We start from the raw sequence: 25560 nt of genomic DNA on the forward strand, positions 1-25560 counted from the left end.
AAAACCCCTTTCTTAAAGAAAGCCTCAGCTAACTTCAGCCCTCATTTTTGATTCCTGGTGCAGCCAGCTGGTAGTAACTCTTGATGTGGGACTGAGCCTGGACAGGTCTGATCTATCGCTGGTTGTGGGTACAGATTGTCGATCCTAATCTCTGGAGAGCAAAGCAATCAGTGCAGAGGTCACCACCGGGCATCACGTAGAGCACGCAGTCGCTCTCATGCAAAAATAGCTGTGACACGCTGTTTGGAATTTTATGTGTTGTTGATTTAGGAGCTTTTATTTAGGATTACATGACACCAACAGAGAACAGAGACAATGCTAACATAAAGCAGTGCCTGATATATTGACAGACTTCCTGTTCTTGTACATAACAAGCAACAGTTTTAATCAGTTCAGTTATATCAAAGGCAATTTTTAAAGGACTGATTGAAACATGGCCAATACTTGGTCTGTTTATGATGTGGCTTTACCTAAAGATGAAATCTAAAGTTAAGAGCACGTGAACCTACAGATGTCTCCATAAGCGTGACCTCACTGTTGACGTGTTGTTTCTCAGCGTAGATAACGACTCTTTACAGGGATCTAGATTTCTAATCCTGTTTGTCCAAATGTCACATTGCGGCAGACAGGTTGATGCCAGGAGCCCCACTCCTTCTGACTCCATCACTAGGTCAACAGTCAAACCGGGATTAGTTTTATCATGCAAAACTCTGAGGAAACATCTAGAATTAGCTTTAACATCCACCGAGTCTTACGGTTTTATAATATCTGAAGCGATTATCTAATACTGTTATCCAACATATCGATACAGTACCTACTCAAAAAAAGGGCTTTTCAAAATCAAGTTGGAGATGGGAATTAAAAACCTCCAATCAACTTAGGGAAGAAAACTAGCAGAATTAATTCTGTCAAAGCAAAACCAAATTTAGTTAGAAATCCCAGGTCGGGGTTTGTGTGCAGGTCATTGTCATGTTATTTAGATTGGCTTTACATGGGACAACAGGGCTGACAACTGAAGAGGTCAGGTGGAGCAGTGCACAAAGGAGGGATTACATGACAGGTGTGTGTTCTTTGTGTGTGGAAGAGCCGATTAACCCCCAGTCCACCAACCATCTCTCTTAACATATGGTACGCGCATATGCTGCTAACCTTCAGCACCGAAGACAGGCACACACGCCTTGTTGTTTTTAACATACTAGTTTTTGCAGTCAGAATTGCCCACATCCTGTAGAACAACGCTGACAAGAAAAACCCAACACAGACGTTAGCAGCATATTTTACTGTGCTGTGGTTTACTTTCTATAGAGCAGCTTCTAAATTCTACTTCCCATTGAGGAGGATGAAAATGTTTACATGCTGATCCGCACATCTAACAGTGTAAACATGCTAATCCAGTTAAATCTGATGTAATTATAATTGAGCGATCACACACAGTACATCCGGCACAGGTTGTGCACAGTAAAGCTTGACTGCATGCACCATAAATAGCACTATCACGCTTATTAAAGATCACATTTAGTCTACAAATCCCCCATAACAAGTAACTACAAACCTATGCTAAATCCTACCAGAAAAACAGTCTCAGCTCAGAATGAAGCCAAACTACATTTCCCTTTCATGAGTATCCCATGACAACCAGATAATAAACCATCAGTCTTTTGAAACGCTGTCAGTCAAATATGGGTCAGTGCAGTCTGGAAATAAAGAGGCACTGTGTGTTTGAAACAAAAGTGCTGAAATACATCCCAACCATTTCCCTCATCTGATGGAAAAAGAACTGATTTCCATGTGATGTTCTCCCTGATGAAGAGCAGTAATGCCTGTATCCCAACAAACATCACAACTCCTTTCTGTAAAGACACCTTTGTTGAAACTATGAATTAATTTCATGCCCTTTCGATAAATATAGTTTGTGTCGAATCAAGTTATATAATCTCCAGACTGTGACTCGAGTTGTGTGGTGGGTGGCAGCTTATGCAAGTTCAATAGCATATTTATTCAAACTCTGCATGAAATAAAGATTACTACAGATAACTGATGATTGTCTCTGTGCATGGAGAAAAGAAAGCACATTTAATGACATTTAACCTTAAGAATTGGATTTCCAAAAGTGAATAAAGGTGCAAAACTAAAACTGTCATGCATTGTAAATGCGCAATATAAACTACGCATACAGTGAGAGCCAATAATGTGATCATGTGCTTCAGGGCTTGCAGATGGGAGGCATTAGTTTGTTTGGAGGGTCATATAAATAACTTAATGAAGAACAATGCTGATGCAAACTACTTAAGACAACGGTACGGAACACTCTGGACCACCCTTCCCTGCTTCTTAAACGCTGTCAGCATCCAAATGGATAAATATGGTCACAAATCACTTACCGTACATCTGGTTTATTTGTCACTTTCCCTCAGGTCATATTAAAGGATCTTAAATAGACTAACTTGTTAATATTAAAAAAATGTTTATTTTCCTGCTTACCTTTATGCTTGGTTACATAAATGATCTAATAATTCAAGAAATTTAGAGTGCATACAGTATAACATTTACTGTTTGTTTGCTAAAGAAAATCGTGTGAAATCTGAATTTTCTTCTCTATCGACCGCAAAATACTAAAATCATGAATTTGCGGCGTCATCCGCGACCCGGCTTGTAAACTTTGAACCTCTTGAAAGCAAATTTGTACTGAAGTCATGAGTGACAAGTCGTGGTTGTTACCCCTGTTTGCACAGTTTATCAGGATAGTAGGAAACAGAGATGGAACGTGTCGGACCTGGGCCAGGCCAAAATAAAGAAGAAATCTAGGTCGTACAATCACCTCGTTAAAATGAGAACAGGCCATCCAGCTGACATTCAGACGGTGCCTGAAGCATTTTGGAGCTTGACTGTGAACTGATGCAGAAGAGTGAATTCTGAAGGGAGAAGTCACTCCAGTAAAACTGGAGTCAAGGGACGCTTGGAATCAAGGGACGCTTGGACTAAATATTTCTCCAGAGCGAGAACAAGTGAGTGCGGCTTGAGCTGCCTCAACACGCACAAATAACCATGACAACAATAACAATGTGACACAAATCCTTGTATAATATCAAATATTACTCGCCATGTGCTTGAGGCCCCCAATCCGGGCTTTGCCTAAGTCTCTGCTTCGAAAAGGAAGTTTTTCTATTTTCAACTTGGCTCATAAGACAATAAATGAAGCGATAAGAAAAGAGTACTGTCTTTGGCGTCACTGTATATTAGCTATTGCATTTTATAGATCAAAGAATCGCGGCAAATAATGCTGTAATACAGTATTCCCTCCAAACATAAATTGTATAGTCTGAAAAAATAATGAAACAAAGAAACCCGACAAAAATAAAGGAACCTAAATATAGAGGACAGTATCTACTGGTGTAAGCTGCATTTCCATTTGAAACACAGATGTAAAAAACAAAAGAACCTCTTCCCCTATTCGTAGCTGTTGTGTAAATACAGCCAGACAAAAAAAATCTCAATCACAATCAAGGCCCCAGGCTGAGGAAGTAAAATAGCTGCTGCTGCGGATGACGGCTGGACAGATCTAATATATTTGCATTTTAGTCACAATGCAGTTTAATTTAATTACATTAGTGCTAATCACATCTCATGTAATCAGCCAATGCAAAGTCTTTAATCAGATCTTTTTACGGAAGTTTTACATACTAAAGTCAATGCAAATTTTCAAAAACTCACAATAAATGAGCAGGTAAATGAAATAGACCCACATTAGACTGTATAATAATTTACCAGATGAGCAAACAGAGCCCTAAATAATTACAGGAAATAGTCCTAATAAGATCTTACCCTCCGTTAGGATAAAAGGATTGACACAAAGTCACTCAAATAGAGACGTAACACATCAAGTAGTTATTATAATTCAAAGATCTTTAGTCAGTAAGGCAGGGGAGGAGCAGTACTCACGGCTGGGAGTGCGCGGTCTCGTAGCGCTCGAAAGCGTGGCTCAGGTCATGTTTGTTGTTCATGTAACACTGGGTGCAGAGGTCATAGTCGAAGCACACTTTGCATTTCCAACGCATTCCCATGATGCCATGCTTTTTACAGCTGTCACAGATGATATTGGAATGACGCACGCCTAGAATGATGGATCAGATGGTGAAAGGAAACCAAGTGCTGCTCCCATAAACACTTCACTACACTCCCTAATCAGTGTTATTTACCCAAAACAATAACGTGAAAAGAGGCAGAAGAACTGAGACACAAACGATGAGGGCAAAATATAGACAGGCTGGGCTTTTTATCACCCCCTCTATTCCTTATTCACTCCATTAAATGACGTTTCTGAAGCAGAAAAATGTCTCCATCCAACACAAATGTGTGTGGGACCAAAATAGATGGCTGATGCTGAGATTCCTAATGGTATCGTTCACCCTCAGAACAAGCTCTGTGAAGAGCGTGAGCCAGAAATATGACGAAAGTGGAGGGTAAAAAATGGGAAGCTTTACAATAAAATATGTGACCCCAGAGGCTGATAACATAAGCCAATAAAACATTTTGCTGAGTCTCCTCCTTTAAAAGAAGCTTAGGGCCTGGTGGCAGTATCGTAGCAGTTAGCTAGATTTCTTTAGGAAAATATAGAGAAAATAGTTCAATAAACACAATAAGCACTCTCTTGAAGTGCAATATTCCACAGCTTCTTAGAAAATCATATTTTTGTTTTTAAATATGACTCAAGTCATGCGTCCTTACCAATCTGAGCATTATCATAAAGCAGCAGGTCATAGGAGCCCTGGTAGCCGGTACGGTAGTTGGTTCTTGTGCCGCTGTCCCACTGTACCACCACAGTCTTATCTGGTGTCGTTGTGCTGCCTTGCCTCCCGATCTCCACCACAGTGCCCACGTGGCCTTCGCCGTCATCCTGGTTACCCCATTTCCAGTCCAGGCCGCGGACCACGCGCATGCCCACCTCCATGCTGCCTCTGACGGGGCCCGGCCTGGAGGCTGAACGCAACAGCCGGGACCTGGCAGCACTTTCACCGCTACTGCTGCCGCTGCGCCTGCGGGGCTTCTGCGGGACGCCGCTGGCTCGAGACGTGGATATGGAGGTCAGCGACGGCACCAGGGACGTTTCCGGGAACAGATCAGGGGTGACTGGAGGTTAGAAAAGATACAGTTCAATAAAAACCTGGAGCAGTCTGTGGAAAAATGACCTAGTCGACACAAAAAAGAAACAACAGTTAACCTGTGGAAGCTGTATTCAATCCCCTGCTTTTCAAACAGGAAAATCACAAAACACCTGCAAGTCTGTCCGTCATCGTCTGCCCAGGGACCCGTAAAAGAAACAGACCATATGTCTCATTAATATGTGGAGCGTGCTGTGTGTGTTTACAGGTGGATCACTCACTGCAGGCCTTGCTGCTTATCATGGCAGGCATTTAGAAGAACAGCTGGCCACAGCCTGCTACGCTAAGCAAGCCCTGATCTGATGCACACAAACACACTTACATCATCAGTATGACACTTTTTTGGCTTTCTTCGCATCCCTAGACTTCAATGAACCTTTTTACTCTTTAGATGAGTATAAAGCACACCACACGCTTTAAGTGCCACATAGGTGGCCTCATACGGTTGTATCGTGACAAACCTCAGACAATTAAGCAAGTACGACAATAGAGCTGCAGAAAGTACCCTAAGATCAACAATCATCTTGGTCAAAAGAGCTGATACATCTGACTACATTCTTAAACAGATGGAGGATTTAATCCACCATTTCCCTGAGGACAGTCACCATTAAGCTGGACTGGAAAGCCTATGAAGAGACTTCTGCTTCTATGTACTGATTTCACTATGTAAATTCACATTTTTGTCAATCAAGCCTTCATCTTGTCATTATTCTACTTAATCCCTTAGTATAAGACAGCGCTTCTCAAATAGTGGGGCGCGCCCCCCCTGGGAGAACATGTTTTTTTTTTTTTTTGCCGTACTAGAATAAAGTGTAATTGCACATCCCGCGCGCACACACCACAGAGCAAGAGATAGGAAGTGCAGTGAACAAACCACCAAGAGACAGCATGAAAAAATACTTAACAGTGATGAAAAGAAAGGCGGAGAGAGACGGAGATAATGAGACATACGAAAGTCTCCCGAAAGCTCAGACGAGGAAATATGACGAAGCATTATAGCGCTTGGCTTCACTGCGACTACGGTGGGAGACGAGGAAAGACCAGTGTGTTTACTGTGTCTAAAAATGTTGGCAGGACAGCATGAAGCCAAATAAATGAAGGCGTCACTTAAAGACATTACACCCCAGTCACGCTGATAACCCTAACCCTGGTTAACCCTAACCCTGGTTAACCCTAACACTAACCCTAACCCTGGTTACCCTAACCCTGGTTAACCCTAACCCTAGCACTAACCCTAACCCTGGTTAACCCTAACCCTGGTTAACCCTAACCCTCACTTAAAGACATTACACCCCAGGCACGCTGATCACCCTAACCCTGGTTAACCCTAACCCTGGTTAACCCTAGCACTAACCCTAACCCTGGTTAACCCTAACCCTGGTTAACCCTAACCCTAGCACTAACCCTAACCCTGGTTAACCCTAACCCTGGTTAACCCTAACCCTCACTTAAAGACATTACACCCCAGGCACGCTGATCACCCTAACCCTGGTTAACCCTAACCCTGGTTAACCCTAGCCCTGGTTAACCCTAACCCTCACTTAAAGACATTACACCCCAGTCACGCTGATCAGCCGCTTGAGTTTTTTCGGCAACAACGTGCCGAATATTGGCAACAATCATCCCGCTTTGGTCTATATTTCTTTCTTTTTTTGTTTTCTTTAATATTAATAAGGATACAATGTTATGCAGAGGTGTACTTATAACAATTTCATAGACAAATGATACTAATTATAGTCACGGCGGGGGGGGGGGGGGCGCAAAATGTTTTCTTCTTCCTGGGGGGGGCGTAACAGAAAATAATTGAGAAGCACTGGTATAAGATAATGCTCGATCAATCTTTTTTTTTTTTTTCAAATATAAGACAAAAAGATGTCTATAATGCGGATGAGATTATATTTGCAAGCTTATCAAGATTAAAATGTCACTGCAGCATCAGGTTAACAATGAAAACATACGGGGTGTAAGGGATCAAATGAAGGAAAGCAGGCTTTCATTCCAGTCCAAAATAAACGTCCAGTTTCTCCACAGATCTTAACCCAACCCAACCCAACACTCCACCATGCATGTTGGAGCTCAAAGGAACCATCCGATATGGGTCTCTACATTTTAAAGGACATGGTAACAACATTTAACCAGAAAGAGTCCACGCTGTCATCTCGAGGTGCAGGTACTGTATTCAGTTCAGTAACAGGAGTTCTGAAGAACATTCCAGGATACAAGCCTGATTTGCAGACCCTGAAAATAAATCAGCTCCACTTTAAAGTGTTCTATCAGCGATACATATACGCACCACCGCGCCCTCTCTCTCCCTCGTGTTGTTATTTTCAGAGGACTTTGAGCTGTGCACGCTCACATTTTATCCTATTAAAAGGAGAAGGACTAGTTCTGACAGGTAGACCCAACAATGGAGGACAGAGGGACGACTCCACCTATTTTACTATAAGTTATTCTAAAGTCTTCAAAACATTTGGAGTGCAACATCATGAACAATCTAATATGATCCAAAATGCAAGTTGTTTTGGGTCGTTGACAGATGGCATAGAGAGGGATTATTCCATACCGAGAGAGCATTACTGTACCACTTGCTGGACTTTAGGTCCGCCAATTATGGTATAGAAAATCATAGCTCACAGGCATATATGGAAAGAAGAGATCTGCACAAAGCCTCTTTCAACATGACAGCTGGTAAAATTTTGCAAGAAATATAGGAGGAAACAAAAATGTAATGGATAAAAATGCACATGTGAACTAAACAACATGAACTTTAACATTACTTTCCATATTTGTGCTTCAATGTTTGCGTAAGCCTTTCCAAAACTTTGCTTTTTTGTGTCATTTTATCTAAAAGCAACTGGCAGGCCAAATTCCATATGTACTGTAGTTTAATGGTTCACCAAAATAGGCTAAAAGATTGACCTAAAAACCACAAAAATCTAGGAAGGCACCTGCAATCGTGTCATTTAAAACTGCTCTTCAATACAGTTCCTTTGTAAATTCAAATCTGAATTTGAAGACTAAAGTGATGTAAAAAAAACATTGATATGATTTCAAATTACATTACTTGGATTCATAAAGATAAACCCAGCACACAAAATGCTCTATTTAACCTGAAAATGCACATAATCAGCAAGTTATAAAACAAGTCTGCTGAAATCATATAATACGTTGACAAATCGCAGTTTATAGACAGACAGAGCCAAAGCAGGCAGGATTACAGCTCCGTGCCTGGAATAACAGATGGGCTGGCTTCTGTCACACAAGACTGCTGAGGGCCAACCTGGGAGGACAACATCAAACTGTTTCAACAAAAGCAGTCAACACAGCACATGCTCCTAATCTGATCAGGAAAAAATATCGAAGTGGTTAAAAAAATAATGGAAATGTTGACTTAAAAACACGGATGTAACTGATATCCTTCGATCATTTAGAGCATAATTAGAAGTGAGATATCTAAACAAAAAGGCAAACGTATTTGTCTAATTGAACATCAATTATTTGGAAAAACTATTAAAATTAGGAACCAGTTATATTGCAGGTACTGTGTGCTAAAAATACAGCTAGAGAGTGGGTGTATGAGATAACGGGTCACTGAAATCTCCAGGCCTATTTATATCTGAACCACCTACCGTTCATCGACTATCTCTTTATCACATTTGCCCTTTAATGTGACCACAGGATACAAAGTGTTTAGAGTGTATCATGGTCCTGAACGACTCCGAGGGGAACAGTCGCAATGTGGTTTGGAACGGAACTTCCAGGAAAGCGAGAAGGAGCGGAAGGGTGGATGTGTGGGAAGAAAGAGGAGTGAACCGTCATCAAGGAATGCTGTTGTTACTTTTCTCCTGCTTTGACGGGATCATGCTTGAGAATAGACTGGAAACGTGCAACAGGGTGAAGCATTAAAGGCTCCCGTCATGTGGCCTGACAGGATTAGATCCTCGCGATAACGTCTGATAAGAAGAAGCGGTTTGTCTCTCCTGCCGCTAACTACCTAGCATGGTGCAGCTTACACTTAATTTTACCTTCACCGGCCTTAAAAATGAGTCAAACTCTGCTGGAACTAGTTAAGGTGAGAACCATCTCAAGACCAGATGATGTCCAGGAAAATCCATAGGGAGAGGTTATTCTTCCCAGCGGAAGACGGATCAATAATAGACTCAAGGCCGACCTTTATTTTCTCAAATGGAAGATTCAAACCAGCTTTATACGTCATCTTCGCTCCATACATTTTAGCATCTTCAAACATTTCTGTTCAAACCTTATTCAACTTATTGAAAATAGAACCGCCAACACTGTTGAAAATATTTCAAATTATTATTTTTTTGTCAGCAGACATTCACCGGGAACACCAAGGCCTGCGACGACGTCAAGAGAGGCTGAGATGACAAAATCATGTACTCACTGCTTATCATCTTCAGCCTGCTTGTGAAAATACAGCCAGCTGCCTGACTCCGGTGTGCCATGACGCCACAAGTTTAGCACGGCTACTGCCCCGGTTCGACCAGCAGGAAGGTGTGAACTCCAGAGCTCGATGATTGTGTCTGTCTGCTCCCAGGAGAGGACCTTATGCTGCATCCTCTTTATATTTGGTTTGCTGTGAACTTTGAGCTTTGTTTTGGATCATGTGCGTCCCCTTGCCTTCTTTGACGCTTTTTTTTTTTCTGTGACAGACATTGCTCAAAGGTTAAGTAAGTGTTGGGGAGGGGGGGGGGGTAAAAAAAAAAAATCGTACAAAATAGAACAGCTATTTTAAGGTGATTAAATATAATCGCTTTGCCATTTTTAATCAAATCCCCTTGATCGTCTCTTGTGTTTGCCATGGTGCTCACTTAAAAATGTCAATGCCGAGTCACGTGTTCCTACATGTGGCTTCAAATGTCAACCCCAATTTGTAGCGACTTTGCCAAAACCAAGTGAATCATTCGCTCCTCTCTTTAGTCCAAAGTAGGACCTTTTCACACAGTGCTTAAGAGACTGAAATCAATACATTCCTCTCTGCGATGCAATCACCCCCCCTCCCCTCGGGTCCAGCACTATATGATAATCCCTGCAGATCTTTACAACACCTGGACCAAGGGATATGTGATACAAAAGATGCTTCATTTTGGAACAGCACCTCGAGGCTACCTGTAGACCCAACTTAAACGGCGCCATATCTGAGATAACAATGACACAGCAGCTTAAGCAGCCACATATTTGCCAGCCTGTTCAGAAAATGTCTTCCAGATTTTGGATTATTTTTAACCACAAACCAAAACGACACATAGCGCAATTTTAGCACCGCTTGCCTCTGGATGCACACCAGTTAAACACATCTTACCACAAGCTCATTTATTGTTACTGGAAGCGAAACTGGGAAATCAGCACATCTGTCCACCGTGACCAGCCGCGTCGCCCTGCATGCTGAAGCATGAGACCTGTCTAATCTCATCCTAGGAATCTCGTGTATTGTTAAGAAGTATGTATGTTCCTCCACCTTAAAGTACAAACACCGCTTTCGCTCCCTCTCTCTCTCTCTCTCGACATGCCGGACTGGAACTGCCTCGGCTCATGCATTAAGCATGTGCTGTTGCATCGGCTGTTTACCTGTTGGTACAGTGACGGCAAGTAAGGTGAAAACACAGACGCTCACAAATATACGGGCAAAAAAAACGGCTCCTACCTCTATAAGAATGCTTCAGGTGCTGAAACGCTGTGCCAACAGGCTAATCTGCTTCCAGCATAACAAAAAAAAAACAAGAAACAAAAAAAGGAAGCAGAGTGCTAATGCCTTCTCTGAATGAACAACCTGAGGAGGAGGAGGAGGAGGAGATACAGTGGGCGGAGGAGGAGGAGGGCAACCAGGCCGGTATTCCAGAGATATACAGTTTCAGCAGAGAAACAAGGTCCTTTTTTTCAAGCAGAGACCCTGGCGAAGAAGAGACAGTCGCCGATAAAAGATGCATAGAGAATTTAGTCCTTTGTGCTTTGTGTCAGCAAGGATTACGACCATGTTGTTGTTGGAGAAGGAGGAGGAGGAGGAGGAGGAAGAGGAGAAGTGAGTGCACCGATCGCTGCATTCAACGTTGACGCTTTTGTCCCCTCGGATGAAAGCAGGCATACGACTCCTTTAGTGCCAAATTCCACCGGGGGGGAACATGATGAGCATCAGCAAAACGCGTGGAAAGTCGACATGGCGTGCGCACACATGCGCACCGAGCCGGACGTGAGGATGTGCGGCTGTCTTTCTGGCAGCCTGCGGGAGGGACGTGCGCTCCGCCGCCAATGAGAAGACTAGCATCGGGCAGAAGGGGAGGGGGAGGGGAAAGACGTTTTAGGGGGGAGGGTCTGGGTTTGTTTGGTGTGGGCTCTGTGTTGTGGAGGGGTGGGGATGCTCAAGGGAAAAATGCAGTGGGGATGGAGGAGAGTTTGATGAATGGACACCTGCCACGGCTCTATTTTAGGTTGCGCCGGTGGCGTCGGAGCCAACGAGCAAAGCCCACAGCTCCCAGCTCGCACCTCAGTATCGGCCAACCCGCTCCGAGTGATTCGTATCACGTTGAACCACGGTTCACCGTCTCGTGGCTGGAATGTGTGGGGGCATCACAATGTACAGTTGCACAAGCAAAATTCCCGGAATGTGGTACGGACATGCGATCAATACGACCAGTCGCGCTGTCATTTCACAGCAATAATGTTAAATGCAATCACTTCACATCAGATTTGGGGCAACCATGGATATTTGGCTCAAATAAACAAGGAATTTGACATATGCGCTTGTTCTCCAACATGCAGAAGGGGATTTATGACTGATGAAGTTGTGTATTAGGATTTTATTATGTATGAACAAGGAGTAACCGTGCTTCCGCCTGGTGAGGAACCGGGCCACGTGCGAGTGTTTGTTTAGTCAGGATTTCTACCAAATGAGACTTTATGGGCCCATGGCAACAGGGTCAAACATCCAAAGCTTCAATCTGAGGACAGAACTGTGAGGAGCGGTGGGTAAAATAACCTCACTGAAGGCTGATCAAGCGCCGGCTGAAACCACTATAATTCAGATTCAGATCCTTTATTGTCCCACACGGGGAAATTTACAGTGCAACAACAGCAACAAGAGCACTCAGAGAAAAATAAGATAGAATCAAATAGAAATCAAATGGAATATACAAGAGGGTGAATATTTACAATAATCCAGATATTATTATATTATTATAATATTGCAAAAGTCTAGATAATAAAACAGAAAATGAAATAAAAGTGTTATCACTTTAATGCTCTGCCCCAATTAGGCAGCTCCTGTCAGTCAGGCTTGCAAGTGAAAACCACCAACATGTCACAACTTCCCCTTCCTGAGCAGCCAGTCGCTTATCATGACTCATCAAATTCTTTTCTTCAAATCATTTCTTTATTACGTGGACGTTAATAGGATCAAACATATTGTAAACAACGTTTAATTACTCTTTTCTTATTTCCTCTGTAGAGATTACATCAGACAATGCTATAGAGCAGGAAAACTATACTAAAAATCTATATCGATACTGTACTGAAATTTCAATATTTATAATTTACTAAATGAGGTGCTCTGAAAAACAGGTAGCAAACATTCAGAGATCAGTGGGGGTCTAAACTGACACAACAGACAATTTTTAAACGATGACGTGACTGTCTTATGATTGCAAGATCTGGTGAAATGTGCAATGATTGCATGTTTCCTTCTATTTTTATCAACTAACCCCGACATAAAGCTCAGGGTGGCTGATACACATGAGTGAGTAAGCTTCTCCAAATGCACTGTAAATATTAACATCATGCTAATCTATTTAGATTCTATTTAAAATGTTCGTAATTAAAATGGGTAATGTTTGAGGAGTAATATAATGAGAGCGTTATTAATCTACATTCAAATTAAAGCCTGCTGTATTCATGGAGGCAGCCTATCAACTTGTACCTGCAGTACATGCTGGTTTACTTTAACTAAAAATAATCTCTACAAAATAAGACCTTTGCTCCTGAGGAAGCAATGGAATATTAAAGTAAGAATTAGCACTAAAAGTGTCTCTAAAAATTAAGCACCCATCTACTCCCAATTCACAACCTACACATAAAGAAACAAAGTATTTAAGTCCTACCTTGAGAATTCCCACACATTATTTTCCCCATTTCTAGCCACTTGCGCTCAAACGGATCACCTCAGAAACCCTAAAGCACATTTCTTCACTGAAAGCCAACTAATGTACGGTAAATGTTTGCAGCGATCGAGGCAGAGCAAGACAGCCGAGGAACAGATGACGAAAACCCAAACTCTCTGCTCCCGAAAGGTGTGGCTGGGAAAATTCTTGCCTGTGACCAGTTGCTACAGTGTGTGACAGCTGTAACTGGGCTTCCCCAACACCATAAGACCAGACCCATGACAGGTGGAAACGGCTAGATCTCCTTCACGGTGCTAAATATGGAATATTGTCACAGTGGGAAAATACGTCAGAACAACTCAGAGCATGTTTTTCTTGCAGTTTAATGAGAATGCCATATAAGAATTGTGCTGATAAGGGTTCTGACTTTCAAATTTGCCATTTTTTCCCCTCATAATTGTCATTCTTTGCTGGAGATGATCTTCAGATAATTCACTCCTATGAGAAATTCATTTTTAAGGTCTTGTGTTGCTTCAGCAGGACAACAGGCCAATGTGAAGTTATCATAATTGGATAAACTAGAGGTTTGGGGAAAAAAAACTAGAAGATTTAATGGTGAAATATACAAGATTTGCTTGAAAAAAATATACAAGATTGAGGAACCATTACATTTGTGAAACTTTGGAGAATTTTCTGTAAGCAAGACATCCCAGAATACTTCAGCTTCTGAAATATGACCAGACCCTCTATGGTGACAGGTCCAGGGGGGGGGGGAATGATCAATATCTCACAATTCAGCTGTGCAATTTTACAAAAATAACAGCCTTTATGCCATCTCAGATCTATTCCCAAACAAGTAGCAGCACGTTTTTGACAGTTAATTACACGGCTATTTTGGAAACACCTTCACAATAAACAATATCAAAAACCCTTTTAAACTAATTCATCCAGACCCATTTGCAACACTTTCTAAATCTCAAGTGCCGGTCAGATCTAATATAGGAACGTCTACAGTATGGCAGGGCAAAATGAGCACATCTAACCATATATAGATAAAGAGCTTGTGGATGGATGGCATGCAAATGTGTCATAGAGCACTTGGCACTAGCAGGTGAAGCTTAACTCAGACGTGTTAATCACGATAAGGCGAATTTTGACGAATTCAGGAGGCCGGTAGCGTCGACGTACAGATAGCTTGTACAGCGCAGCTAGCTCATGTTAGTTCATCCTTTATTGCAATAAAAACAGTCCTGCATGATGAAGCTACTCACCGAGCCTTCGCCCCACAAAGGTTTATGTTGTGGCGATGTGTAACTTCATGTCGCTGTCCATCACCATTGCTCATGTCTTGTTTCAAAACAAACAAGTATTTGATATTTGGTGAAGGTTTACAGCACGCAGGGAGGACACGCCCATGTGTTACGTCACAGAGAGTGCTGCCTTTAAGTGCTCCTCGTAATAAAAACACACATTGTTTTTTTCGCTCCGTTGAATTTTGTGAAATCCGAAATCTGCATAAAAAAATAATTGTAGAGGCGCGGAGTTACATCGGTTATTAATTTAGTCAACCCTAAGACAGAAACAGCAATTTCTCAATGCAATTTTATACTCATTAGGATCACATTGAGGGAAACTACATTGAAATTTAATAAATGGTTCAGCAAGTATAGGAAATATTGTCAGTCGGCAAATGCAACATACACGCGTTAATATTAATTATGCTGGGTTAAAGCAAAATTATGGAATCCAATGGTACAAGGAAAAGAAAAAATGTCTACAATTTTTTTTTTAAAGTCCAACGTTTTTTAAAAATAGAATATCGAGGGATAGTGTTGTAGCTAGCTGTGCGAGTATAAGGTTGTAAAAAAAACTCAACCGCAATATATGCTGCGATCACTAGGTTGTTCAATACCGCCCCCTGGCGACAAACTGGTTTTTACATTTTTCAATGCAGAACTTGTTTGGTTTTCTTAACGCTTTTTCAGGGTCACGGGGAGGGTCATTATTGGCACCTACCTATTGCAACAGTTTTTTTTCTTTAAAAAAAAAAAGCTGTTTGCTTGTTCAAAAATGGATAAAAGAAAATGAACTTAATATGAACAGCACAGACCATACAGAACAGTTGTTAGAAGAATAATGATTTAATTTGTTTTAGGTACGAATGTTGTGTCTCGTACAACAAATATGGCAACTGAGGGTGTATTGTCTGTTGATAATTAAAATCTCCAACCTCTAAAACATGACACCAAAATTGATCACTATAACCAATAAAACAGGCTAAATACTGACAAATACATCCAATTATGGCTTCACTGCCACAGAGGTCTAAAACTAAACCTCAGTCCAAAAATTGTATAAATTAGACTATAAATTAAAGCCAGCAAAGGCCTCCAGACAACTTTGTACAAAGAAATACAGAAACTAGTGAGTCATAAACAAAAAAATATCAACGCTAATCAAGGCTAATTAATCACAATAATGGCAAACTGCCAGGAGACGCCAAAATAATACCAAACACATAGAAAAGTCCCATGAGAAGGTTGAGCTTAGCTGTCTTCTGGGGGATCTTTGCATAGCATCGGCTGCGGAACTGCTTCTCCAAGGGGAAGGCCATGGGCAGTGTGAGCAGAGGCAACGCCATACTGATGGAGTAGCGGGTGGCCAGAATGCAGAATAGTACGTAAGGGACAAAAAGCAGGAGGTTGTAGAGGATGTAGGACAGAGTGGGGCCTATGAGGATAGCCAGGGTGACGATCCCTGCCTGCTTGTCAGAGTCCATATCCCTGGTGTTGTTGCTGTGGAGGATGGCTTCAGTGTTCAAGGCCAGTGGGACTGCGTACACCAGCGGCAGCATTGATAGGTAGCCAACCTGCACGGCATGGGCAAACATGACTGCCAGGGGGCCAAAGGTGATGAGGATGACCACATCTCCCAGGGCCACATACTTGAGGCCGATGCCTGGGGAGAAAGCAAAGACAAGCCTGATTTAATCTTCAAATTACAATTGTTAAAAATACAGGAGCAACAACGTCAATGCAGACTCGGGAATATTCAGGGATCTTTGTGTGCTACCTATTCGTCATTTTAAAAAATAAAGCCACAAAAATGTTTGCTCCAAGATTCCTTATTTATGCATGGCTGACTTAAAGATATGGTCAGACATCAGCCTTGACCGACACGTGAAGCACCATATAAGCAAAGGGTTAACAGTCTTACACTGACTTTGCATGTTAACAAAATGCAACTCCGCTTTCTAGCTCTACTTATTAAAATCTAGAATTCAACACCTTTTTTTTTTTTTACAATGACAAATGAAATAAAGGCATTAAACTGTGACAGTGGGGAAGCTGCAATCATGATGTGAAGAAACCTATCAAAATAATTGGCAAGCATGACTGTCCTCAAAGCTCTGAAAGATATGTATAGAATAAATCATGACCTTTTTAAAGCCTAAAATGTTTTCATCAGTGCTACTTTTTTAGACTGTTGCTAAATCATTTGCACCAACTATGGCTCTGTAGTATATTCATGTTAAGCATTCCAAACCAGACATATTGCAAACTAACTTTAGCTTTACAAAGGTTGGATGTATTATTTGAGGGAAACTGATACACTTCAGTCAGCAATAGTTCTAACTACTGAAAGGCAGGTTTATTGTGGCTATCTATACTTTAGCAATAGCACCCACATGGATGTCTGTGCACCCTTACTGGTACCGTATATGGTCCTTTTTTAAAAATAAAACAAAAACCCAAATCTTAAATAATTCCTGTTTATAACGATCCATCTTGTGTGTTGTGTGTTTAAAGCGGGATCAATTTAAAATATATTTACTCACCACCAGTGTATAAAAAGGAACTGGAAAGTCCCCCGAAGTAAATAAGGGCTAGGTGTTCCAGTCTCAACGTGGACAGGAAATAGAGCAGAGTGGCACACAAGCACCCCAAAGAATATAATAATGCTCCAAACATGACAACATCCTGCGGTGCCAAGATTTCATCCACAAGAGTCCTATCATCACTCTTTTTATGGTCAATCCCTTTGGAGAAGTCATAGTAGGTGTTGACAAGATTGCCTGCCCCATGAACAACAAGGACAGCGATGGCACACACCATCAGCACGACTAAATCCACCGAGCCCTCCAGTTTGTAAGCCAGGGCGCTGCCCAGGGCCACCGGTGTGAGTGAGGCACTAAAACTCCATGGTCTCAGCGCTAGAACATAAGCTGCACACTTATGTCTCACATCAGTAGCAACACGAGCCATCCGCGACGTGTGGTTGCTGCCAGGAGAATGACTAACCATATTACTCATCCCAGTCTGCCAATGTTGGCCATTATGTCCATTAGATCCAGCAAGCACAACCGTTTCTGCCCTACTCAGTTTCTGTTCCTTAGCCATTCCCGGGCAAAAGGGGCCAGAGTATCAGTAATGTTCCTCGAAGTCAGGGTTTGTATTCCTGTAAAAGCAAAGCAAAGAAAACAACCCTCATTAGGAGGTGACAGTTCACAGTGCCTATAAAAATCATACAAAGTTGGGTCTAAATTGGTTTACATTTCATCACTGGCAGTCTTACAAACTAAAATATTAAAAACACGTGCTAGCTACTTTCTTCATACATTTCATTGTGGTTATACATGACCAACAGATTTAGCTAAATGTGTTAGTATTTTAGAGATTGAATTTATTCATACGGAGGAGGAACATATAGTGGGGGAGCGTTTAAAATAATAGCTGCAGCATATTTTGTCAGTGGACCAATGAAGATTTCCTCAAATCACAAGATTACTTTGGCCAACAAGCAGTGAACGCATCGAAGGCGACCAAAGTGTACAGTGCGATACCAAGAGGCTAAGAAAACAACTCCAGAAAACCCACACCTGCCTCCAGGATATGGACGATGCACCTCCGGCTAACTACTGAGATTATAGGATTAAAGCTAACTAGATAGCCAACACGCTAATGTTCGCCGAACAGGGACGTAGATAGATGAAATTTCTCGCAATGGGTTGTACCTGTTACTCCGTCACTATCCGACGCGAACAATGATTCTCTCCGCTTTTAAACATTCTTCTGTGCCCACTGAACATGGTATTATATGAAGCTGCTAGGTGGCTTACGTGTCAACTTAGAGGGGACGCGACTGGGTTGACCACTATAAATCGTGCAGCCCCGACGGACGCCATTTCCTCCTCAAAAGGTGCAACATTGATATACGTTCGTAGAAAACGCTCCAGAAACAATAGTTCCAGGAGGGAACTTTTCCACAGAAAAAAGTGGAACTCTGTGGCAAACAATACCATGAATGCAATTAAGAAATATACTCTTTGAGTAGTAAATACTAAAAATAAATGCATGGTCTCATCGTGTTTATGATAGATCATTTTCAGACAAGTTTTTCTAAATGTGTTTTACATATTTCAGAGTGAGTCGTGGACACATTTCAAAATATAAAACTTGCATGTGTCTTGTAGTCCGTGAAATATACGCCACTACCGAATACGGCCGACGGAGGTTATGTATCAACTTCTTTCCACAAACCCAGAAAGGCGACTAAGCCGGCTGCTTCCGTTTCCACCGCCCTCTAATGGTTGCAACGAGTGATAAGACGGAGAGCGCGCCTTTGGTTTCACGACCGTCTCGACGCTGACCCCCTGCCCCACTTCAGTAATATGAAACCAGGCCGCTGGCAGGCGCTCTGCGCGGAAGAGAGCCGAGCAGAGCTGATGCAGACTGCACCGCTACCACTGCCCGGTCCGCAGGCTGGACTGAACTGCAGCAATCTACATCAAAAGCTCCACTAATAGAGGCATGATCAACAATTAATATGTTGTCTAGAATCTAATAGTAAACCTATGCAGTCTTCGCCGAGGTATTTTGTCTTTTTTTCCCTTCTGGAGGTGTGAAAAACCGTAGCTATGGTACACTGTCACACTCAGACAAGTTTACGCACAGGACGCGCAGGCTTCGCTCCTCTGTTGGCTGCCGCGCTGCTCGTCCTCCTGCTTGCAGGGATGCAGCAAGCCGGAGCGTTCCCTTCATGGAGATTGGAGGTAGGTTCTGGCCGTTTTAAGACATGTTCTCCACGTCCAACTTGTTGCCTTGTCTGTAAATAATACACTTGCGAGACCGTGCGCGCTTAACGACCTTTAATTGGGAGACGTTCGAAATTGTGCCAGTTAAAAGTTTGCTTAATGTTAAAAGAACACATTTATGTGAATTTACAGTTATAAAAACTCACATTTCACCGCAGCTTGCAATATTATTCCCTGCTGCAAAAGCATTCATTTCAGTAAACACATTTTAATTTTACAATAAACACGTTAGGTAAACAGTTTTACTTCAAATGTAAATATAATCGCCTGTATTTTGTGTCCACAATTTAGATAACCAAGCTTATTTTTATTGACATATTAAGGGGAAGTCTGCCCATTTCACACATTTCTTTTTGAACCGTTACTAGTCAAGATTTTAAATGATTTAGCGTGGAGCCATCCTCCAGAAGTCAATTATTTTTCCAGATTCTTGAAACGTGTCATTAGTTGGACGTTCTCCGATGAAATCATTCAGTGGCAATACACATCAGGTTTGCAGACAAGTTGGAGGAGGACCACAATTACATTACAATCTGGAATGGATCCCGACGCAGAGAATTGGATAAACATTTTCCTCCACACTATTCCTGTCCCCGCTACTCACCCAAAGTGATACAGAACCCGCGCGTAGCGTTATGTCATCTCCTCGGCCACACACTCTGATTATGTGTCTGTCCACAGACTTACGTAAGTGCCTCGGATAAGCTTCCTTATGGCAGTGAAAATATAGAGATCAGAATATTCATCGAGCATCATATCATGACAATCTTAATAAAAATGATTAACTTTTTATGCTGAGGTTGCATATTACGCATGCGTTTAGTTGAAGTGATGTTTATGAATTCTATATGAAAGCGTCGCTGGCGAATCTCTGAATCTGAAGATGGAAATCATCATTCATGACAGGCTCTGTCAATGAGTTTAAATGCTTCCAGACTCTTGGAACGTCTCTTGGTTTATCCTTGGAGTCAACACTCACCTCTGGTTTGACTTAGCCTCGCTTGTTTTGTGGTTTATGATTCTTTGTTTGCGTCAAAGTGTGACTTCAAAGTTGCAACAAAAAAACCAGAGAATATAAGAACGCAATGAACTTGCGGTTTTAAGTCATCAAACACCTATTAAATGACCTTTATTCAACACAGAAACGTGGGACAATGTGTCCATTTGACTGGCCACTTTGCTATTTTGGTAAGGAAATGAAGGGAGAATTGGATCTATTTGGCTCAAGGGGCAAAAGCAGAAACAGGAACTAGCGGGAAGGGTGTAGAATACAAACTCAAGGGAGTGGCTTTGATACTTTCTCTTCATCTTCAGTAATTTTCCACAGTGAAAATTAGGTTTATATACTGTTGAGGCCAAAGATCATTGACATTTCAGTTTAATTAATGTGTTTGAAACATTTGAATTTGCATAAGTTGATTTAATCACATCAGATTCAAGACAACGGTTTTTGAAAAAAAAATCCTCTTTTTTTTATTTCACTTGAAGGAACTGGTACATAAATTGGTGTCCTTTTGTGAATAAAAACAACAAAATATTAATTTAGGATTGCAATAGCTCTATAATCTGGCTTTGCCAATCCAGTCTCATGTCGTCCAGCTGATTCGACACAAACTGTGATGTTAAAACTGCTTCTGTTTGCAGAATAATTCAGCATTTTCCATTTGCATATAGTGATATTTCATGCAAAGTCCCAACTCTTTCTGGCCTTAACACATTCTGACGGTATGAAAGACATTTGCTGTTGTAGCCAAGGTGAGACTCAGCTGAACTTTGTCCACATAATGTTTTTTGATGCGTTATTTATGCTCTAAAATCAAAGTTAATGAAGTCCAAGCGAGCCCATTCACAGTTAGCAAGTTTCATTCTTGCAACTATAAAAGTCAATCAGTGTCTTCACATGTTCCTTCCATCCCAGATGATTAATTCAAGGTTTTTCTTTGCCTAAGGAAGAAGCTTACACCAGAGTGCTGCTCATTGGGATCCGAAAAGAGGCCCGCTCTCACGTGCTGCACCTGTCCAGGAACAAGCGCTACACCCTCACCCCGGGGAAGCTCAAATGGGACAAGTTCAAGCTGACTTACAAGTATTCACCCTTCCTCAGATGTTGGTCAGGGAACTGCAGGCTCAGACTTTTACTTAATCTTGTCAACAAGTTGTCAAGTTCCACCTTAATTTAACACATTTGGTCCAAATGAAGCTGAATGAAGATCAAATGAAGACCACACATGTGTCCACGATGTAAATTGTGTGTTATTCCACATTTGTGCTACACTTCCTGTGGACGCTACCTGTCAAACGTCTTCCTAACTGATCAATCTTTAGCTAGAGGAAAGGAAACCATTCCTCTGTTCCTTGAATTATGTGTTTCTAAAGCTGGAAATAGAACATACAGTCTACAAATATCTTTTTAGAATATTTGTTTATTTAAAATGCCATACATTAAAAACAACAAAGTGCAGAATTCACATTGAAGTTACATTAATACACATTTACATTAATAACATGTCTAAAGATTGATCAAATAAACAAACAAATACAACAATACTGCAATTTAGCTTTGTGTTAAACTGTCAACAATATATTCATTTATTCCGTGCTTTGGAGCTAGAAAACCAGCAATGTAAGTGTCTAATTATTTGATATTTAGACATTGTAACAGGTTCTGAACGCACATTTTATACACTCACAAACATGGAAAAGGAGAGAAATGAAGACAGATGACCTAAGGTCATGTCCTGGCACTTCTAAATGCATAAATCAAAACAATGTCATATTCAATTCTACTTTTTTAACAGCAACAAGGAAAAACTCCCTTCTAACAGGAAGAAAACTGGTAAAAGCGCCAGTAGAATAAAAAGTAAAACACACACTTTTCATTTCTGTTTCTGCACAGCTGTCAGCAATGGACATACGAGATATGGAAAACTCACACTAGGAGAAATTAGGAAAATAAAAGTCTGTTTCACAGTCACCGACCTTCTGAGCGTGTCACTGAAATGTGGTCAGCAAGATTATGTCACTTCTCCGTTCCTACTCTTCCCTGTTCTACACAGTCTTGCACAGAAACTATTGATCATTGATTTGAGGCCACTGATTCACTTCCACCAACACAGAATCCAGGATGCATGTATGTGGAGATGGTCTTTGTTGGAAGATGAGGGATATGACTGGGGCCTGTTTTAACTAGACCGTGTGGTTGCCTTCGAGCAGGTTGCTCTCATTCCCTACAAACCTGATAAATGCCAGTGACACACGTCGAGGGATCGCCAAGGCCTTCGGTTTGTGGAGCGACGTCTCACCATTCAGCTTCAGAGAGGTGCCAGCTGACGAAGAGGCTGACATAAAGATCGGTGAGAGTCTACGCATAGATTTGTTCTTATGGCGTTCACAGTGTGGAGACTATAGCAATAAGCTTCTTTTCCATGGAAACCGTTCCCTTCATCCTATGAGGCATCTTAAATCATGATTTAATTGTCCCTTTGGGGCCAAATCTGGGGTCCAAAATCTCCCAGACAGATGTGAACGATGCTGCGTGACGAAGACGGAAGGAAAACCTCCGTCACTTCTAATTCATCTTTCCGCTGTTGCAGCTCTGGCCCGGAGTCACGTTTTTGTCTTTCCGTCTTGGCAGGATTCTATCCCATCAACCACACCGACTGCCTGCAGTCCTACTTGCACCATTGTTTCGACGGCATCACGGGAGAATTGGCCCATGCCTTCTTTCCACAAACCGGCGAGATCCACTTCGATGACAGCGAGTACTGGATTCTAGGAAACATGCGCTTCAGCTGGAAGAAAGGCATCTCTCTTTATTGATGCTTAACAAATGCGGCGGCGCGGCGACCGGAAGGGATGATAATCATCTGTAGGCCTGTCTGTGTTGCAGGTGTTTGGCTGACGGATCTTGTCCATGTGGCGACTCACGAGATCGGCCACGCTTTGGGCCTCATGCACTCCATGGACCCGAAGGCCATCATGCACCTGAATGCAACACTGACAGGGCGGAAGCTGATCACGCAGGACGAGGTGTGGGGCTTGCACCGACTCTATGGTACGCTCACAAAGACGAACGTTCCAGGTCTTCAGTTTCTATGCGCTGCTCGTTGCGTCTTGAGCAAAGCAAGCTGACTCAGCAAATCCGATGATGCCTTTTTAATCATTGTTTCAAAGTCAGTCAAGTGTTAACTCACTGGAGCGAGTAATGAAACCTCCCTTCGGCCAAATTGGAGTTTGAAATTCCTGCCATATCTTAATAAGATACAGACCATAGGGGTGCATGAAAGTTTCCAAAAAAATCAAGTACAAAAGAGACCGCAGTGCTGGAAAGCAAACATTTCATCGCTGGCGTGTCATTTTATCTGGGACAGAAACGCAAATTAACTCATTGCCGCCGGATCCCCATCTGACTGTCCGCCCTTCTCCTCCAGGCTGTTTGGACCGCTTCTTCATCTGTCCGTCCTGGGCTCGCCGGGGCTATTGCGACAGCAAGCGAGGCCTGATGAAGAAGCACTGCCCCTCCAGCTGTGATTTCTGTTACGGTAAGATTCAGCAGCAGCAGAAAAAAAAAAAGAAAAGAGGGTTAGCGCAGCGAGGAGCTGTTGTGGAACGTTTGCCATTGGAGCAACAGGAGCCAACAGGTCCAGCACTGCAGCGCTGCAATGGGGGTTTTCAAGAATCCGATTTTCAGTGAGATTACTCACAGCTGGAAGGGCTGTGTTTACATCTGGAGGACACAGAAAGCCCCCAGGGAGGCGAGGCATATATCTGTGTCTCAAATATTGATAAGACGTCCGCAGCCCTGAAAACACTGCCCCCCCCCCTCCCCTCGTCCCCGGAGTTCCTGCGTAGCATCCAAGCACTAATGTGTCTGGGGCACAACAGGAAACGGCTCCCCCGACCCACCAAGGCCCACAGACAGCTTTCTGTCAGCAACAAGGGACGGCGTGAAGAAAAGCAAAGAGGATACAATTCCTGGCTCGCTGGAGTCTGTTCCTCATTGTTGATTGGGAGACATTGTACGGCTGTGGAAAATTCCTGAGTGACTCCAAACCGCTGGAATTTGAGACTGCGGATTGAGGGATACAGACACACAAGGTCAATTTGGATTTTTGCGGCATTAACAGGAGAAGGCTTTGGGTCGATAAAGCGGCTTGACGTGTTTGTCCAAAAAACAGGCACGTCTGATAGGACGGTGGTCTCGATAGATTGAGACTTTATTATTTTTTTATTTTTTTTAAACTCTGGCTCGTATTAGGTTGGTGATATTTTAAACGCACTGATCCTTGCTTCTGCTAAGGTGTCCTCCCTCCTCAGAGTTCCCATTTCCGACTGTGGCTCCCACCCCGGCACCCCCGAGGACCAAACACAAACTGGTCACCGAGGGCAAGAAACTCACCTTCCATTGCGGGAAGAAAATCGCGTCCAAGAAAGGCAAAGTGTCGTGAGTATCGCCCCCCCAACAACCCACATACGCTGTTTCACCGGATGCCATCTGACCATCTCCGCTCTGCTTTAGCTGGTACAAGGACGGGGAGCTTCTGGAGTTCTCTCACCCCAACTACATTTCCTTAAAAGGCGACCACATTACCATCGTGGCCAACGCCATCAATGAAGGCATATACACCTGCATCGTGAAGAAGAAGGACAAAGTCCTCACAAACTACTCGTGGAGAGTACGCGTCCAGTTCTGATGGCGGTTCCGGCATGTTTACACCATCCGCAGTCTTAAAGAGACTTTAATCACAAGGGCACATATTTGTTTTGTTTTATTCTACACCTTCGACATTCTCCTGATGGATGTCATTTTGTTAAAGTGATTTACATGCGCACGTAATAAATATTCCACCATCAGTCAGATTTTCACGGCAAATGTGTTTTCAGTTAACCAAGGTGATCCCGCGTAACTCGAACGAGGCCTGAGATCATTCTCACACCCGCCCGTATCCGGTTCTCGATTCTGGACCGACAAAGAAGGGACGCTCTACCAGAAAGACCAGAAAGCCTCGCTAAAACGCATTCCATTTGAATAATTTATGAGATGTGCAAACGACAAAAGCCAAAGTAAGCAACCTTGTCTACAGCTTCTGGAACTATTTGGACCAGAAACCACATATGGAACCCCTCAGACGCAGAGCTGGGTTTACTAGCATCACGCTGAAGCCAGCAGTCTGTCTCCCCAGACCGACTGAGCAGC

The 25560-nt window shown here is 42.5% G+C and overlaps 3 protein-coding genes and 1 long non-coding RNA gene across 13 annotated transcripts in view; 2 read left to right on the forward strand and 2 right to left on the reverse strand.

The window, feature by feature from the left end:
- mib2 (MIB E3 ubiquitin protein ligase 2) overlaps positions 1-14701 on the reverse strand; it is a 35320-nt gene extending 20619 nt beyond the window's left edge. Inside the window, exons 1-3 of one of the 6 annotated variants that reach the window (XM_057040151.1) lie at positions 14542-14701; positions 4726-5127; positions 3940-4111 (exon numbers count right to left, since the gene is read on the reverse strand). In XM_057040151.1, the coding sequence (XP_056896131.1) occupies positions 3940-4111; positions 4726-4948 (395 nt within the window). In that variant the 5' untranslated portion in view covers positions 4949-5127; positions 14542-14701. Of the gene's footprint in view, positions 1-3939; positions 4112-4725; positions 5128-9564; positions 9751-10638; positions 10729-10824; positions 11388-13270; positions 13464-14541 lie in introns of those variants that run through there. The other 5 variants (XM_057040150.1, XM_057040152.1, XM_057040153.1 and 2 more) reach the window with 5 other exon arrangements.
- Positions 8844-9854, forward strand: LOC130529689 (uncharacterized). The gene is made up of 2 exons (XR_008951633.1): positions 8844-9231; positions 9495-9854. It is a non-coding gene; the product is annotated as an uncharacterized LOC130529689 (long non-coding RNA).
- A 691-nt stretch (positions 14702-15392) lies between the features above and the next one.
- Positions 15393-18507, reverse strand: ubiad1 (UbiA prenyltransferase domain containing 1). 2 transcript variants are annotated; one of them, XM_057040161.1, is made up of 3 exons: positions 18390-18507; positions 17109-17728; positions 15393-16228 (listed from the first exon to the last, which is right to left on the reverse strand). In XM_057040161.1, exons 2-3 carry the CDS (start codon positions 17668-17670, stop codon positions 15741-15743), a joined length of 1050 nt encoding a protein of 349 aa, XP_056896141.1. In that variant the 5' UTR covers positions 17671-17728; positions 18390-18507; the 3' UTR covers positions 15393-15740. The 2 variants fall into 2 exon arrangements, with proteins under 2 accessions (XP_056896141.1, XP_056896140.1); XM_057040160.1 differs by having other exon boundaries at positions 18285-18471.
- Positions 18508-18866: 359 nt separating this feature from the next.
- Positions 18867-25217, forward strand: mmp23ba (matrix metallopeptidase 23ba). 4 transcript variants are annotated; one of them, XM_057040155.1, is made up of 8 exons: positions 18867-19322; positions 21314-21450; positions 22578-22717; positions 22999-23166; positions 23254-23418; positions 23795-23905; positions 24681-24807; positions 24883-25217. In XM_057040155.1, the coding sequence occupies exons 1-8, from the start codon at positions 19188-19190 to the stop codon at positions 25055-25057; spliced, it is 1158 nt and encodes a 385-aa protein (XP_056896135.1). In that variant the 5' UTR covers positions 18867-19187; the 3' UTR covers positions 25058-25217. The 4 variants fall into 4 exon arrangements, with proteins under 4 accessions (XP_056896135.1, XP_056896138.1, XP_056896137.1 ...); XM_057040158.1 differs by having other exon boundaries at positions 19117-19322; positions 21318-21450; positions 22555-22717; XM_057040157.1 differs by having other exon boundaries at positions 19123-19322; positions 21318-21450.
- The last annotated feature ends 343 nt before the right edge of the window (positions 25218-25560 follow it).

This window comes from Takifugu flavidus, chromosome 8, assembly GCF_003711565.1.
Source record: "Takifugu flavidus isolate HTHZ2018 chromosome 8, ASM371156v2, whole genome shotgun sequence".
Lineage (NCBI taxonomy): Eukaryota > Metazoa > Chordata > Actinopteri > Tetraodontiformes > Tetraodontidae > Takifugu > Takifugu flavidus.

What these genes read in the sequence shown, in the direction of transcription:
- mmp23ba (XM_057040155.1), top strand. Translation starts at nt 19,188, where the DNA reads ATGGTACACTGTCACACTCAGACAAGTTTACGCACAGGACGCGCAGGC. An exon ending in CAGCTGTGATTTCTGTTACG is followed by an intron (nt 23,906 to 24,680) that starts GTAAGATTCAGC and finishes CTCCCTCCTCAG; the next exon opens with AGTTCCCATTTCCGACTGTG. An exon ending in TCCAAGAAAGGCAAAGTGTC is followed by an intron (nt 24,808 to 24,882) that starts GTGAGTATCGCC and finishes GCTCTGCTTTAG; the next exon opens with CTGGTACAAGGACGGGGAGC.
- ubiad1 (XM_057040161.1), bottom strand. Translation starts at nt 17,670, where the DNA reads ATGGCTAAGGAACAGAAACTGAGTAGGGCAGAAACGGTTGTGCTTGCT. An exon ending in TTCCTTTTTATACACTGGTG is followed by an intron (nt 16,229 to 17,108) that starts GTGAGTAAATAT and finishes CTTTCTCCCCAG; the next exon opens with GCATCGGCCTCAAGTATGTG.